Raw genomic sequence first — 17,008 nt, forward strand, 5'->3', positions numbered from 1 at the left:
CAATCAGCACTGTAGCGTGGATCTTTTGCACCGATGAGTTCGTCTGTCTTATGTTCATCTGGTACGTCTCTTTGACAGCAGCTAGAGATTTCTCCTTGTGCTTGGGTTTTCATGGCCTGAGTTTTCCTCTTATCGGGCATTGCTGTGGCAGCAGGTTGTTGTTTTTCTCTGAAAGCAGACAGCATGCTAGCATGGCAGACTCTAGCCAGATGCCCCTTACAGTTGCACCTCTGGCACACAGTGTCCTTGTATCTGCATACTGCCATGAGATGCGGCCCTCCACACTGAAGGGTTGCCTCCAATCTGCGTTGGGGTAGGCTCTTTTCTTTTCATCTTTGAGGCAGTAGATGTAATTCTTGTGTACCGATGACTCAGTCAGCTTGGCACTCTCCTGATGTACTGCGGCGGTTGGGCACGAAGCTGACATGTTTCCTGCTCTCTGTAGGGCCCCAGCTGATCTCTGTGAGTTCTCTGCTGCTCTGGCCTTGTCTAAGGCTGTTTGTAGAGTGAGGGCCAGCTTGGCTAACAAACACCGTTGTAGGTTAAAATCCCTCACTCCGCTTATTAGCTGTTCCAACAGCACATCCTCCAGCTCTCGGATCTCGCAATATGTGATGCAGGGGTGAAATGCTTCTGGTTTGGATCGGCTCACGCAATCCGGTAGCGATGGCAGCTGCTAGTTTGAGGACCGGTATCAAAAATCCCTGGCCCGCCCCCCGCCTCTGCTGAACCCCACCATGAGCAGAGGGTTTTTTTTACTTTTAAAAGGTTTTGCTTCAGCCAAAACATGCCTTTAAAAGAAAAAAAAAGCCTTTGAGGATCCCGCCCCTCAGCTGAGATCGGCAGAGCCTTTAAACTTAAAAAAAAAAATTAAGGCTCCTCTGACGATCTCACCTGAATTCCTTATCAGCAGAACCTTAAAAAACATATTTTCTGTAGAAAACATGTAGAAAACCTCCTTTTAAGAGATTCTAAGGCACTTACCTGATTACTGATGACCTCATGGCTTTTTTCCCAGCTGGAAAGCCCCAGTTTTGCTTTTAACACCAGACAAAACTAATCTAAACTTAGCTAATCTATTTCATCACTGAGTGATTAATGCTGTCTGGCTTTGCTTGCTGAGGAACTCTGGGAATTGAAATCCACAATAATAAAATAAAATTAAAATAAAATAAAATAGAATAAAATAAAATAGAATAAAATAAAATAATAAAATAAAATAAAATAAAATAAAATATTTGTGCAGCTTTCTGAGATTTGGTGTGTTTCTGTAGTGTTTCACTCTAACTACACAAACACACAAAACCTCAGAAAGCTGTATGTGGTATTTTGTGTGTGTGTGTGTGTGTGTCAGTTGTGTTGTGTGAAAGTTTGTTTTTGAGCTTTTTGTGGCTGTGTGAAGTGTGAAGTGCAGTGCTTTTACATTGTGTGTGAATTGTGTTGTGTTGTGTTGTGTGTATGTAAAATGTGAAAGTTTGTTTTTGAGCTTTTTTGTGGCTGTGTGAAGTGTGAAGTGCAGCTGCTTTTACACTGTGTGTGAGTCAGTTGTATTGCGTTGTGTTGTGTGGTGTGTGTGTAAAGTATGAAAGTTGGTTTTTGGTACCTCTTCTTGTTTTTTATACTTTGTTTATTATTTTTATTATTTATTGTTATTGGCCACGCCCACCCAGCCATCTGACCACCAAGCCACGCCCACCAATTAAGTCACACCCACAGAACCGGTAGGGAAAATTTTTAGATTTCATGCCTGATGTGATGGCTTTTCTGAGCGCTGCTACATAGTGGTCCACCAATTTGCCTTCTTCCTTCAGTCTGTGGTGGAATTTGTGCCGCCGTGCAAACTTGGACTGTATTGGGGCATAATGAGCCCATAGAGTGTTTTGAATCGTGACTGGTTCAACAAGTGCCTTGGCCATATCGAAAAAGTCCATACTGCAATAGCTTGGGGTTGTCGGACAGTCCCAGGAGGTCATTTACCTCCATAAAGCATTAAAAGCAATTCATATAGGAATCCCAATTGTCAGAGGCTGGGTTGAACGGAGCTGGCGGGGCGTACACAGTCATCCTGCTGGCAGATGATGATTCTGCAGAACAGTGAGCGATGCCAGTTGCGGTTCCTACTCCACTGGGACTCTGGTCTATTTGTCCTTATTCTTTCAATCCCACCCTTGTTGCCAGTGTTAGATCGGAAGATGGAAGAGAGTGACATAGCTCTTTCAGCAACAACAGCTCTTTATTAGTAGACCAGTACAACCCAACAACTTGCTTGTCTGACAGTGTGCCCTTTTATAGGGAGCTGTCAAGACAGCTTAACCAATGAACTTTAAGTATTTTCCCGCCATTTTGGTGGACCTGAGTGAAGCCTACAGCTCACTCATTTGGTACATAACACATAGAACATGGAAACGTTCTGGTTTTGGGGGTTTTTTGGCACCTTTTGTGCTTAAAATGGCTTTCAATCTCTTTATGCCTTTTTTGCTCTTCAGAAAGCAGTTGGGAAGTGAACAGAAATGTTGCTGGAAGAGAAATGAATAATCTTTCCCTCTAATGCAGGGGTGTCAAATGCGCGTCATCATGGCAGTGTCACGTGACAGATCAGAACTCTCCCCCCCTCCTTTGCTAAACCAGCCATGGGCATGGCCAGTCCAACCCACAAGTTTGACAGCCCTGCTCTAATGTTTCTTTATTCATGCCTCCCTTGCCTGAAATTCACCTAATATTTTCCTTACCTGATGCTCTCCAGAAATGCTGGGTTTATAATTCCATAATTCCCAACATATATGAAGGAAACCAGGTTGGGAAAGAATAATTTATAACATATGACTAGGAGATAGTTATGTATCTCCACATAATCTTTCATTTAATTCTGAATCTTGTTGAACTGGTTTAAAGTAAACATGCATGTGATAAGGCTAAGTAGCTACCCAAAATATATACAAAATTATTATTTTTAAATTCATGGCTGCAGGCTGTTGTTTCTTTTCATGCAAAATTTTGGCAGGTCACTGGGATTATAAATGTAATTCATAGAATAAGGAACACTAGAAGGCTATCATTGGGAGCACTGGAAGTTGGTTTGTGTGATACAGTCTGTTGGTTATTTATTACACATCACAGAGCAGAATACACAGAAGGAAAACCAATTCAAAACAGAAGTTAGAGCAGCCCTTAAAAAACCTAGAGGGACCAAACCATTACCATCTTCCCCTAGGACACAAACCAACTAAAGCCCTCCAATACATCTTAAATGAACCAAAACATTCAGAAGCCCAAGAAGAAGGAAAAAACGTCATCTATAACACAGAGTGCAAGTATTGTAACACCCAGTATGAGGGACAGACAGGCAGAAGATTAACAGTGTATCTATAAACCCACCTTTGCAGGCAGAAGACACAATGAAAATTCCTTAATTTCACAACACCAAGATAGAGTCAACCAGATAGATGAATTGGTTGTAAAGATAATTTGAATTTCATAGGGATTTCAGGGATCTTCCCATTCCCACTCTGAAAAGGAATCTGTGGAGGGGTGGGTGAGTAGCAGTAATTTCAGCGACAGCAATTGTGTAAAACTGGTCCTGGGATGTTTTTTGAAAGGTGTCAAAATTTTCCCTGGCAACTCCAGACAGTGAAAAAGCAGAGTGATAGTTGAACACCTGCCAACTCTCACACTTTCAGATATTCTATGAACAGATCATCTGTTCTAATGCTGAGAATATCTGCTCAGTTTTATTAAAGAAATAACTGAACTTTCTCCTGAGATGAAATTAGCCCAAGAAACTTTTATTGCATGAGTGGATTTTCATTAAACACATTTACAGAAGAAGAGAGCTATTATTCTTTGTGATGCCTAAATATATATGTAATTAGTGTTTAAAATCTTTCAGTCCAAGAGATTCCATTGAGGCAAGGATTCTGAAGGAGTGCTTTATGTTGAAAGTACGGATCTGTCCCAAAGCAGGTTCTACAGTAGGCTTTATTAGGTCTCTGAAAAGCATTCTTCAATAAATGTCTTCCTGTGCCATTGGACCCTGATGAAGCTAAGCAATGATGATATTATCCGGAGAAATAACACTTTGATTGGCAACCAATCTTTCTATTTTACAGAGTGTTCTGACAAAATGTTCTTAGGACACAATGGAAAATTAAGAAGAGCTCATCAGAACATGAAAAAGGCATTAAAGTCAGGCCCTGCTAGATGTTGGAGATCATATTATTTGAATGAAGTCATTATATGCTGTGTTGTGCAAATACATCTTTCATTCCCTTGAAATGATCATTCCTATAACTTTTCATTCGGTTTACCCAAGCTGCATGAACCTGTACAGCACTCCAGTTGGCATTATTTGCTTTTGCTAGTTAGAATATGTAAGCAGTGTCCCTTTTGTAAAGAGCAACCACAGCAAGGAAAGCTAAGAGTTAACACAATTTAGGAATCCTTGGTTGAACAAGCCAAAGTACTGTTAATATTGAAATGTGATTCAACAGCATGATGACTTGCTTTGGAGCTAAGTAAAAATTTAAAGCAGAGTATGGGCCTCTGGTGGCTCAACAGACTAATGCAGTCTGTTATTAATAGCAGCTGCTTGCAATTACTGCAGGTTCAAGTCCCACCAGGCCCAAGGTTGACTCAGCCTTCCATCCTTTATAAGGTAGGTAAAATGAGGACCCAGATTGTTGGGGGCAATAAGTTGACTTTGTATATAATATACAAATGGATGAAGACTATTGCTTGACATAGTGTAAGCCACCCTGAGTCTTCGGAGAAGGGCGGGATATAAATGTAAATTTAAAAAAAAAGAGTATGGGAGAGAGAGGGAGGAGAGACAGAGTTCATCATCATCTTGTTTTAGCCATATCAAAGATTATTTTTGGTGAATGTTATTTATTCAATGAATAGATGATAAAGAATTGTTTGTATTTTTTGATCTATAAGACACACTTCCTTCCCCCAAAAGTGGGTGGAAAAGTCTGTGTGTCTTATAGAGCAAATGTTGCCAAAGCATCACTCACCCACTTTCCCCCCTCCCCACTTTGGCCTCTGCCTCCCAGCAACTTGCCTCATTGCAGCAAACAGCAAACCGCCTGGTCAGCTTCAGCATAGCCTGATTTAGCACGAGCAGCTGATTGGTGGTTGAATCAGCCTCCCAGAATACCACCGATCAGCTGTTCCAGGCTGTGGGGATTGCCACTGCCCATCTCCGCTATCACAGTCCATTGCCATCGCCACCTATTGCCACCTCTGTGTGCCCCATTTTCAGCCTCCATGCCCCATTTTTGGTCCCCACGTGTCCTGTTTCAGTTCGTTCCAGGCAGCAGGGATAGGCGGTGGTGGTGGCAGCAGTCCCCACTGCCTGGAATGGGTCAAAAACAGTTTGCGCGGAGGCCAAAAATGGGGTGCATGGAGGCTGCAATAGGTGGCGATGGCAATGGATGGTGACAGCTATCCCCAAAGCCTGGAACAGCTGATCAGTGGTATTCTGGGAGGGCAATCCAAGCACCAATCAGCTGCTTGTACTAAATTAGGCTGTGCTGAAGCTGGCCAGGCTGTTTGCTGTTTGCTGCAAGGAAGCAAATAGTTGGGAGGCAGATTTTTTTTCTTGTTATCCTCCCCAAAAGCTAGGTGCATCTTATAGTCTGAAGTGTCTTGTAGTCTGAAAAGTACGGTACTTTGTGCACTTTATTTTGTGAACTGTCTGATGGATGTCAAAATGGTTTCTTTTAGATAGGTTCTCTCAGTGTGGAAAGCCTGTTTGTGGGAACAACTCATTATTGCATTCATCTGCTGAATCAAGAAGTTCTGACCTTCCCAGTATGAGAATGAACAATAGATGTGATTTAAAAAAAAGAGAGATAAAACACACTACAACAAGTGTATACTTAATATTGCAATATTAAGTACAGTCCAAGCAAACACAAGATTTAAACTATGTGAATGCAGTGCTGAATACTTCTTCATGGAATTCTTTAAATGGTTTTTCAAGGTATTGGACTCACTTTGCAGGTGTTTTTGGGGAGTTTGCATGTACAACAGTCTCACTTCTGCAGATCTCCATGACCAGCTATGAAGATAATGGAGATGCCAATAAGTAGGGCAGTCAAGCGAGGATGGATATCCCTCCAAAGCTCATCCTGTCTGGCTCTGAATTCAAACTGGTTACCCTTACAACTATTCAAAATTTCTATAGATAAATTTATGTAGAGAAAAGAGTAATATCATCATCAGAAAAAGACATACTGATGTTGTACACAGCAGCAAGGAAGAAAACTAGGAAATGTTTTAGGAAAGAAGGTTCCTAAAGAATATTTTCACACTTGTTGAAAAAAAAGAGTGCATATCTCTGCTTGTCAGTCAGGCAATCAGCCTTTTTTAGTAATGAGACCCATTGATGATAGAGGCTTATTCTTGTGTATATCCATGTACCATATTGGACTTTGTAATTCCTATACCCATTATGTTTCCATTCTTCCTTAACAGATGTAATTTAAAAACGATCAATCTAGACTAGAATTTAGGTTCAAATTTCAGCTAATGTGCATTCTACTAGATCATACTGTCTTTATGCTTACTTGATCACACAATGTCCAAGAAAGACTATCCTAGTATTGTCACTTATCAATTAGCAATTGATAGTAGTTGCCTTGTGTAAAATGCAAAATTCTTTAACTGATATGACTAAAATAAAACTCTGATCCCCCTCTACTTTCCATATTTTTCACAGGTCCATGATCGTTTGGATCGATACTGCTGTGGTTTCCAACCAGATTTCTCTGAGCCTTGTGTTCAGGAATTGCTCCACGAGAAATGCCGAAATCCTGCAGAACTGTTTTTGGTCCATATTTTGGTATGCCCAATTATTGTTGAAGCCAAGTGATTTACAGAATAGTCAACTTACAAATCTCTCTCTCTCTCTCTCTCTCTCTCTCTCTCTCTCTCTGTGTGTGTGTGTGTGTGTGTGTGTGTGTGACCAATCAGTTTTAAAAATTAGTAACCAACTTGAGTGCCCTCCTAAGGCACTGGGTGAGCAGTATACAAACACACACACACACACACACACACACACACACACAAGTGTTCATTACAGTAGCTACAATATAAAGTCGGGAGCTTGCCACATCATCTAAGAAATTAATAATCATTTATGCATGTGTATAACTAAGGTATAAACTGGGAAGTACCTAAGGTGTTCCTTCCCTAGGTATTAAAGACTTTCTATCTTGCCAGGGAAGGGGGGAAAACTTATTTTACAAGTTTGCTGCTTATGCTTATCCAATTCCTTAGGAAGGTTCTCAAGCTATTTATAGTTTTTTAAATCCATTCATCATTTAAATATAACCTCAGTGATTTAACTAGAATTTTCACAGAAGGACATCCTAGACTGAACTCAGAAGTGCCTTGTGAAGATTTCTGAGTCAGAAGCCCCAAATCAACACTGTTTTCAGAAAAGGCTCCCTCATTTTCTACAGTTATCTATTTTTCATGTTTCCTTCCCTTGGTCTGAGAAGACACAATTTATCTACTGTATGTCAATTTAGTGTCTGGTTCAGACGTACTGGTGTGTACAAAGGAAAATGTTTGACGGCCTGAAAGATTTTGGATCTGCAACTCTCTCCACGGAAAGATACCCAAACATCTTTCTTTCTGTCTCTTTTGGTACTGAACAAATCCTAGGATTCCTGCAGAGTTAGAATCATTAAGCATTGCATAATATTGAATAGCAAATTTAAAACATCAGGCTTTCTGGAGGATTAGGGTTCCTTAAAAAGTCTAGGCTATTGTGGTTGTCAAATCCACAACATTGTCAAATATTGGTTGTCCAACATCTATTTTAAATGAAAACCCAGAAGCTGGAAGCAATTTACTTTGAGACAACTCTTCTGTCAATTTAGCTTTGAAAATACAATCCAACTACACTCATGATTGGAAATCAATTTTTTTATAATTCTAATTTAATTTTGAATGTTGACTTACTATGTTGTAGGATTACTTTCTTTAATGTTCTTTTTCTTGCAATATTGTTGTAGAATAAGTTACCCTAAATATGATGAGCAGCAAGGCAAACACCCCAAACTTTCATCAAACATTGTATTAGTCCATTCACTTCATTATTCTGTTCTCAGTTAATTGCCAGGTTGACTTTTTTTCCTTCTTTCAGGTGCGGAGAAGCAAGCCTTCTCAGTTAGTATTTATTGACAATGCAGGAAGACCTTTCCACTCTGAAGCGAAACTTAATTTCAGACTTCTGCAAGGGATAGATGGGTAAGAGGGATGATAGAGTATGTGAGCTAACAGAAGGTCAGTTTGATGGGGTATGGATGCTAAATAACATTTCCAAAAAGAAGGGAATAGAATGATGATTTTAATCAATTTCCCTTTCTATTGTATTCTGTAATGTCCTGGAAATTACCTTTGATGGGGACCCTCAAACATAATGCATAAAGGGAGAGGAACTGGACAAAATCATTTGGATCTTTACTGCAGAGTGAATTTCCATTGGATTCTGATCTCTCTACTAGTACAATTTAAAACCTTTCATCTGTAGAAAAAATTGAATCTATGTAGATTGAAGACTAATCAATGAGGGAGAAAAGATAACTTACAAGCCTTTTTCTCCAAAGTTTTTTTTCATGTTGCTTTTTTGAGTCAAGCTTAACATGTATCAAATGTTCAGTTGTGTTTCATGTGTTTAGTATTTTTTAAATTACCATTTTGGGTTTCTTCTTGTCAGTTAGGTGAGAAGGTTCTTAAATCCAATCACATTGTCTGCTAAATTGTTCCAGGAGGAGACAAAATTTGGTTACAATGAAAACAATGATAGCACAATGATGCTGTTATTTATTTATTTATCATATTTAGAAACCACCCATCTTTTTCATAGAGCAATTCTGGATGGTATACAAATAGACATAAAAACATAAGAGATACACGTGAGTATTATTTGAGGACCTGTATACTGCACGAATCAAGAAGAGGGCCGTGAAAATATTTACAGACCCCTCGCATCCTGGACATAAACTGTTTCAACTCCTACCCTCAAAACGACGCTATAGAGCACTGCACAGCAGAACAACTAGACACAAGAACAGTTTTTTCCCGAAGGCCATCACTCTGCTAAACAAATAATTCCATCAACACTGTCAAACTATGTACTGAATCTGCACTACTATTAATCGTCTCATAGTTCCCATCACCAATCTCTTTCCACTTATGACTGTATGACTATAACTTGTTGCTGGCAATCCTTATGATTTATATTGATATATTGACCATCAATTGTGTTGTAAATGTTGTACCTTGATGAACGTATCTTTTCTTTTATGTACACTGAGAGCTATGCACCAAGACAAATTCCTTGTGTGTCCAATCACACTTGGCCAATAAAATTCTATTCTATTCTATTCTATTATAGTAAAAATAGTTAAAAGAATAAAAGACTTAAAGATTAGATTAGATTAGAATTAGATTAGAATTCTTTATTGGCCAAGAATGATTGGACACCCAAGGAATTTGTCTTGGTACATATATTCTCAATGTAAATAAAAGAAAAGATACTTTTGTCAAGAATCATAAGGTACAACACTTAGTAATAATCATAGGGAACAAATAAGCAGTCAAATCATATTAGGAAACAGTCAATATAAATCGTAAGGATATCAGCAACAAGATTATAGTCATACAGTCATAAGTGGGAGGAGGTGGGTGATAGGAATGATGAGAAGATTAATAGTAATACAGACTTAGTAACTAGTTTGACAGTGTTGAGGGAATTATTGTTTAGCAGAGTAATGGCATTTGGGAAAAAACTGTTCTTGTGTCTAGTTGTTCTGGTGTGCAGTGCTCTATAGCGTCGTTTTGAGGGTAGGAGTTGAAACAGTTTATGTCCAGGATGCAAGGGGTCTGTAAATATTTTCACAGCCCTCTTTTTGACTCGTGCAGTATACAGGTCCTCAATGGAAGGCAGGTTGGTAGAAACTGTTTTTTCTGCAGTTCTAATTATCCTCTGAAGTCTGTGTCTGTCTTGTTGAGTTGCAGAACCAAACCAGACAGTTATAGAGGTGTAGATGACAGATTCAGTAATTCCTCTGTAGAACTGTATCAGCAGCTCCTTCGGCAGTTTGAGCTTTCTGAGTTGGCGCAGAAAGAACATTCTTTGTTGTCCTTTTTTGATGACGTTTTTGATGTTAGATGTCCATTTTAGGTCTTGAGATATGGTAGAATGTAGAAATTTGAAGGTCTCTACTGTTGATTCTCTGTTGTCTAGTATTGTAAGAAGTGGTAGTATGGGAGGGGTTCTCTTAAAGTCCACCACCATTTCTATGGTTTTGAGTGTGTTCAGTTCCAGATTGTTCTGGTCGTATCACAAGGCTAGTTCAACTTCCCGTCTGTATGCAGATTCATCATTGTCTCGAATGAGACTGATGTGTCATCTGCAAACTTCAGTAGTTTAACAGATCGATCGTTTGAGATGTAGTCAGTGGTATATAGAGAAACGAGAAGTGGAGAGAGCACACAGCCTTGTGGGGCCCCTGTGCTAATTGTACAGGTATCTGATGTGATTTTGCTTAGCTTCACTTGCTGCTTTCTCCTGTCTGTTAGGAAGATTATGATCCACTTACAAGTATGTTCAGGTACCGCTAGCTGGTTTAGCTTAATTAGAAGAATGTCTGGAATGAAGATGTTGAATGCTGAACTAAAGTATATGAAGAGGACTCTTGCAAGATGTTGTAGAATGTAAATTGAAAATATGGGGAGAGAGCCCTTATGGAGGCGATGGCGGTGTGCTCTTCTATGGATCCTAAGTGAGTCAGTAATTGTTTACTGCAATTGTATATCTGTCTTCCAGGAATAAAACTTGTGTACAAAAAACACGTAAGATTACAGATTTAAGACACAAAATTTTCTGTGGCATATAGTTTTATGGACTACAACTCTTTAGATGAATTGAATTATAATCCTTGATAATTAATGAACGTTGTTAAGATTAAATATATTTTTAGTCAACACCCTTGAAATCATGTCCTTTGCAAGAAATATAAAAATGTTGTGAATCTACATGTTTATAAAGTAGAAGTGTTATTCTGTTAAGTTTCTAGGAGGTTAAAAAATCCCCTTCTATATTTATATTCTTTTCAGGTTTCCTCGGACAGCTATAACAATGCTACAGTCAGGATGCCTACAAACCCTGCTTTTACAATCCTTGCATGTAGATACAGAATTCTGGGAAAGTCAAGGTGGATATGAAGGTCTGAAGCATTGGCTTAATACCATTGACAGGAGAGGCCAGGCTCTGCTTCAATACATTAAAGAACATAATTTGACCATCACTGAAGATTCCTTGGATTAGCTTTTGATGACAAGTATTATACATCCATCTGCTTTAGGAAAGAGCACTGAACTCTGGAAAGACCCAGTGCCCTGGTGACAGGCAGGCACTCTAACTACCGAAGCTGTTATATATGAATTCAGAGAAATAAAATGTATGAAATAAAATTGTAATGGGTAGTATGGCTAGATAATCTTACACCAGAAGCAGAATGAAAATGTTGTAACTAATACAGCCTCAGATGGATATCCTTGTGAGGGATTTCCACAATACATTTCCATATAAAATGTCCGTCTATTTTCCTAATCAACGTTTGTTTTATCATGATGGCATTCCAAAACAAGATCATCTCAGCGAGGAAAAATTGTTAGAAAGAAAGTGTACAACTGTGGTGGGATTCAAATTTTTTTATCACCATTCTGTGGTAAAATGGCTTGGTGGGTGTGGCATGGCTTGGTGGGTGTGGGTTGGTGGGCATGGCAGGGGAAGGATACTGTAAAATCTCCATTCCCTTCCCACTCCAGGGGTAGGTTACTGCAAAATCCCCAGTTCCTCCCCATCAGCAGAGAATAGTCAGAGGTGGTATTTACCGGTTCTCCGTACTACTTAAAATTTCTGCTACCGGTTCTCCAGAACTGGACAGAACCTGCTGAATAGCACCCCTGGTGTACAAGGTATTCTTGTTAATGAGATAAATATGAGAACAGGTAAAAATTCTGACTTGACATGCATGATCCATAGTGCTTTAATGATATAGAACCAGCTTCCCTAATCTATTGGCCTCCAGGTTGCAGGGTGGAGATTCTGAGTTGTAATCCCAACATTATCTAGAATGTATCCTCTTGAGAGAGACTAAATTAGAAAGAAAAGATGGAATGGATCAGAGTTTGATTATTTTGTTCCAAATTGCCTCAAAATCCAGAAACTCCCATTTTCTAATTTCACAAAGAAAGTAGCTTAGTTAGAACTCAGCAAATTTCAAAAGGATTCAATTATCCTGGTTTGAGCTAGATAAAAATGCTAAATATTTCTAAAAAATGTGTTACCTGTCATCATATTGCTGGTGATGCTTCTTTAAAATGGATTTGATTGACTACAAGGACTGTAAAATGGATCAGCAACACAAACTCACCAGGTCTTTTCATAATCATTTATTGTTGAACCGTCTCCATTTGTAAGCATGTCTGGGATTCCCAAATATCTCAGCATCAGATAATTTTATATAGCAGCCTGGCATCTTCATTGCTTGTCCGTTCCAGCAACCCACAGCTTTGAAAAGCTCCATCTTAAAATTGTTTCTGCCTTTCTTCAGTCACAGTTGGTTGTCATGGAAATGCTTAAGGTGACTTGCCATGGAAGGCAGCCATCAGAAGCTAAAAAAATCCCTTTATGAAATAAATACCTTATTTTCATGTAAATAAGTTCTGCTTATGAGATGGGAGAAGGCGAGAAAAGCAAAGCTGACATTGTCTGAGATACAGAAAATAGGATTTTGTGATTTTTTTGGTGTTTTTAGTCTATTAAAAATCCAGGCTGCACCTCAGAACTCACTAGGCAAATGTCAGGTAAATAATTTCTCTCCCACAACTCTTCATATTCTTCATAGGCAAATCCGATGAGATACAGACAGTATTTATCTCTGAGAAACAAACAATCCAGAATCCATTTTTATATAGGTTTTCTATTAAAGCCTATTAAAATGAATGGAGCAGTTTTCCAATTTGCCTGATCACTTCACCATATCATACAAAATCCCACACAAAATGAGGTGGGTAAAATGCAGACAAGTTCAAAAAGTCAGTGCTTATTTGTAAGCTTAAAATGAAAACTTAATATTAAAAACAGTAATTGCAGTTAGAATTCATCTGTCACTAATGAATAGGCTAATATCAATTTGATCCCTACAAAATAATTTACTCCTACCAAGTTTTGAGAAGCAAAACTTGAGAGAAACATGCTAACTCAGAAATGAAAAGAAAGACATCTGTCTTTATTTTAGCGACTCACTATATCATCGTATTTTATTTTCAAATTTTATTGATTAGACTTGTATGCCTCCCATCTCTTCTTTAGGACCCGCATAGGACCGGGTTATTTACGGTTATTTACGGGACCGGGTTATTTACGGGACCACCTGCTGCTACCGGTGGCCTCCCATCGACCAGTGCGCTCCCATAGGGAGGGTCTCCTCAGGGTGCCGTCGGCAAGACAATGTCGGCTGGCGACCCCCAGGGGGAGGGTCTTCTCTTTGGGGGCTCCAACCCTCTGGAACAAGCTACCACCAGGGATCCGCCAACTCCCTGATCTCCGGATCTTTCGATGCGAGCTGAAAACATTTCTGTTCCATCGCGCAGGACTGGCCTAATAGTTTTTAAATGGGGTTTTATTGGATTTTTATAGTTCCTAGCCAAATTTGAATTTTTGACTTTTAAATTTGTTTTTAATTTTTGTATCTGTTGTTTTATTTTGGCTGTAAACCGCCCTGAGTCCTTTGGGAGAAGGGCGGTATAGAAATTAAAATAATAAATAAATAAATAAATAAATTTTGGGTGGCTTGCAAACATTAAAAGCAGGTAAACATTTAAATAACAACAACAACAACAACAACAATAATAATAATACATCTTAAGAAGGCACTTGGTTGACACTTAGGATGTAGGTATCAGCAAGCCATATCAACCATTAGCACCAGTCAATGGTATTTGTGATGCATTTTTGAATGTTCAGTTGACTGAGTTTCATGTTTAGTGAATAAAATAAATAATAATAATAATATAAAATAACCTGTCAAAGTGACCTGCCAAGAAGAATAGGGGCAGAGGGCTATTGCAAATCCATCAAACTGTAGAAGAAAAATGAAGTTTGAATGAGTATGTGAACCAAAGTACAGAAAAATTGCTGCAGGCTGTGAAAATGGAGAACATTATAAAAACAACAGAAACAGAAGCAGAATATAAGGAAAAACAGAAGCAGAATATAAGGAAAAACAGCTGGATGACAGATTAAATGGGTGGAAAACCAAAGCTTTGCATGGACAACACAAAGAAAATATGATAATAACTTGACATGGGCATGGTTTAAGAGAGGAACTTTCAAGAAAGAAACAGAAGGTTTAATACTTGCTGCTCAAGAACAAGCACTACAAACTAATGCCATGAAAATGAAGATACAAAAAACCACTGACAATCCAAACTGTCAACTTGCAATGACGAAGTTGAAACTGTTTTATACTTAGTATGTGAGTGCAGCAAAATCACGCAAACTGATTACAAAGCTAGATATGATCGAGTAAATTAATCCACTGGTCATTATGTAAAAAATACGCCCTATCTGTATCCAAAAAGTCATGGGACCATAAAGTGGAAAAAGTTGTTGAAACTGATATTGTGAAGATCTTGTGAGACTTTTGAATAAAGACAGATTGTTATTTGAAACACAACACGCCAGATATCATGGTTGTCAAGGATCGAAGTGTACAATATATTGATATCATTGTACCAGGAGATCCCAGAGTTGAAGAAAAAGAACTGGAAAAAATCATGAAATAATGCGACCTGGCCATTGAAACTACACCAGTGATGGGTTGCTACCGGTTCACACCAGATCGGGTGAACCAGTAGCAGTGGCAGTGGCAGGAGGCTCTGCCCACCTGCCCAGACACTTCTGTGCATGTGCAAAAGCACTGCATGCACATACATGTGTGCGCATGAGCAAACCAGTAGCAATGGGATTTGGAACCTGCCCCTGAACTACATGATTATGGATGAAATATGTAACAGTGATACCCATTATCATCGGAGCACTTGGTACCATGTCCAAGAATTTTACAAAACATATCAAGAAATTGCAGCTTCCTACAATAACATCAGTAGAACTGCAAAAAACTGTGCTACTCGGAACATTGTATATTCTAAGAAGATACTTGGTTGATACCTAGGACGCTGGCAGCAACCTGTATCAACCATTAGGACCAGTCAATGGTATTTATGATATATTTTTAAATGGTCAATTGACTGAGTTTCATATTTAATAAATAATTTTTATAACAATGATGATGATGATGATGATGATGGAAGAAATGTCCATCTGGGTTCAGTTCCAAGTGGGAAGAAAGACACTGGATACATGGAGGCTGCTTGGAAGGGTGGTGAAGCAGAACCACCAAGTATGTGTGATTCTGGGTAGAAGACCACATGGAGTAGAGAGTACGATATATTTAAACCCTCTCTTAGGCCTTCAAGAAATGTATCCTCTTTGTTGTCAGACTCCCAGGGGGCTATGCGGAGGTCCATCTAACCCTGGCAAATCCCCCATGCTCTCCAGACTCTTGGTAGACCAGAGCGTTTCCCTGGTTAGGAAATGCACAAAGGAGTAAGATCCAGCTGTGATTGGGAGAAGGGCCCTCTCAGGCACACTCCCAAAGGCATACACACATTTCCCATGCTTTTCTGCATGGGAAGTTAATTTAAAATTTAGAGGTACTCATCTTCTTTCCAAGCTGCTTTTGAGCTCAACACTCAAAACCCCTTTAACCTCTTTGTTTCAAATAGCCAAGATCCAGGAAAATTCACCTGCAGACTCAATGGATCTGCTGCCAGCAAGGGAGTCTTATCTGGGCCAGGTCCATTGGTCAGGTTATCTTGGAGTCCCATCTTTTGGTGTCAAATTGTTGGAAGAAATATCCATCTGGGTTCAGTTCCAAGCGGGAGGAAAGATACTGGAAACATGGAGGCTGCTGGGAAGGATGGTTTAATGGTGAAACAGAACCACCAAGCACATGTGATTCTGGGTAGAAGACCACATGGAGTGGAGAGTGAGATATATTTCTACCCTCTCTTGGACCTTGCAAGAAATGTATCCTATTAGTTGTCAGACTCCCAGGGGGCCATGTGGGGGTCCAGCTAACCTTGTGGGCTGTCTGTGTCCCAGGCTAGGTCGAATCTTGCTGAATGATGATATAATGAAGAGGGTTGTGTTCTGAAAGAGTGTTGGGCAATTCCTATTATGGCTTAATGGCTTTGTCCTGGTTTGGATCTTGAGTGAGGGCTAATCCTATCACCCTAGAGGTGAAGGCCTTTTATTTTATTTATTTATTTTATTTTATTGGATTTTTATACCGCCCTATCTCCCGAAGGACTCAGGGCGGTTTACAGCCAGATAAAAATAAACAAGAATAAATACAAGATAAAAACAGTATTTAAAAAACGTATTAAATTGGCCCAAATTAAAATATAATTAAAACAGTAAAAACCCCATTTAAAACTGAAATCCTACGCCAGTCCTGCACAAATAAATAGATATGTCTTTAGCTCGCGGTGAAAGGTTCGAAGGTCCGGAAGTTGGCGGAGTCCTGGGGGAAGCTCATTCCAGAGGGTGGGAGCCCCCACAGAGAAGGCCCTTCCCCTGGGTGTCGCCAGCCAACATTGCTTGGCGGACGGCACCCTGAGAAGTCCCTCTCTGTGAAGAACGCATGGGTCGGTGGGAGGCAATCAGTGGCAGTAGATGGTCTCGTAAATAACCCGGCCCTATGCCATGGAGCACTTTAAAGTGCACCCGAAAGACCACAGGTAGCCAGTGCAGTCTGCGCAGGAGTGGTGTCACATGGGAGCCACGAGCAGCTCCCTCTATCACCCGCGCAGCTGCATTCTGGACCAACTGGAGCCTCCGGGTGCTCTTCAAGGGGAG

The 17,008-nt window shown here is 39.6% G+C and overlaps 1 protein-coding gene across 2 annotated transcripts in view; it reads left to right on the forward strand.

Moving 5' to 3' along the window:
* Window positions 1-14,764, forward strand: part of GASK1A (golgi associated kinase 1A) — a 48,400-nt gene extending 33,636 nt beyond the window's left edge. Inside the window, exons 4-6 of one of the 2 annotated variants that reach the window (XM_058180077.1) lie at window positions 6,722-6,844; window positions 8,156-8,259; window positions 11,134-14,764. In XM_058180077.1, coding sequence (XP_058036060.1) covers window positions 6,722-6,844; window positions 8,156-8,259; window positions 11,134-11,344 — 438 coding nt within the window. In that variant the 3' untranslated portion in view covers window positions 11,345-14,764. The remainder of the gene's footprint in view (window positions 1-6,721; window positions 6,845-8,155; window positions 8,260-11,133) is intronic. The other variant, XM_058180078.1, reaches the window with a different exon arrangement.
* The last annotated feature ends 2,244 nt before the right edge of the window (window positions 14,765-17,008 follow it).

The sequence above is a fragment of the Ahaetulla prasina genome, chromosome 4 (assembly GCF_028640845.1).
Source record: "Ahaetulla prasina isolate Xishuangbanna chromosome 4, ASM2864084v1, whole genome shotgun sequence".
In the NCBI taxonomy this organism is placed as follows: domain Eukaryota; kingdom Metazoa; phylum Chordata; class Lepidosauria; order Squamata; family Colubridae; genus Ahaetulla; species Ahaetulla prasina.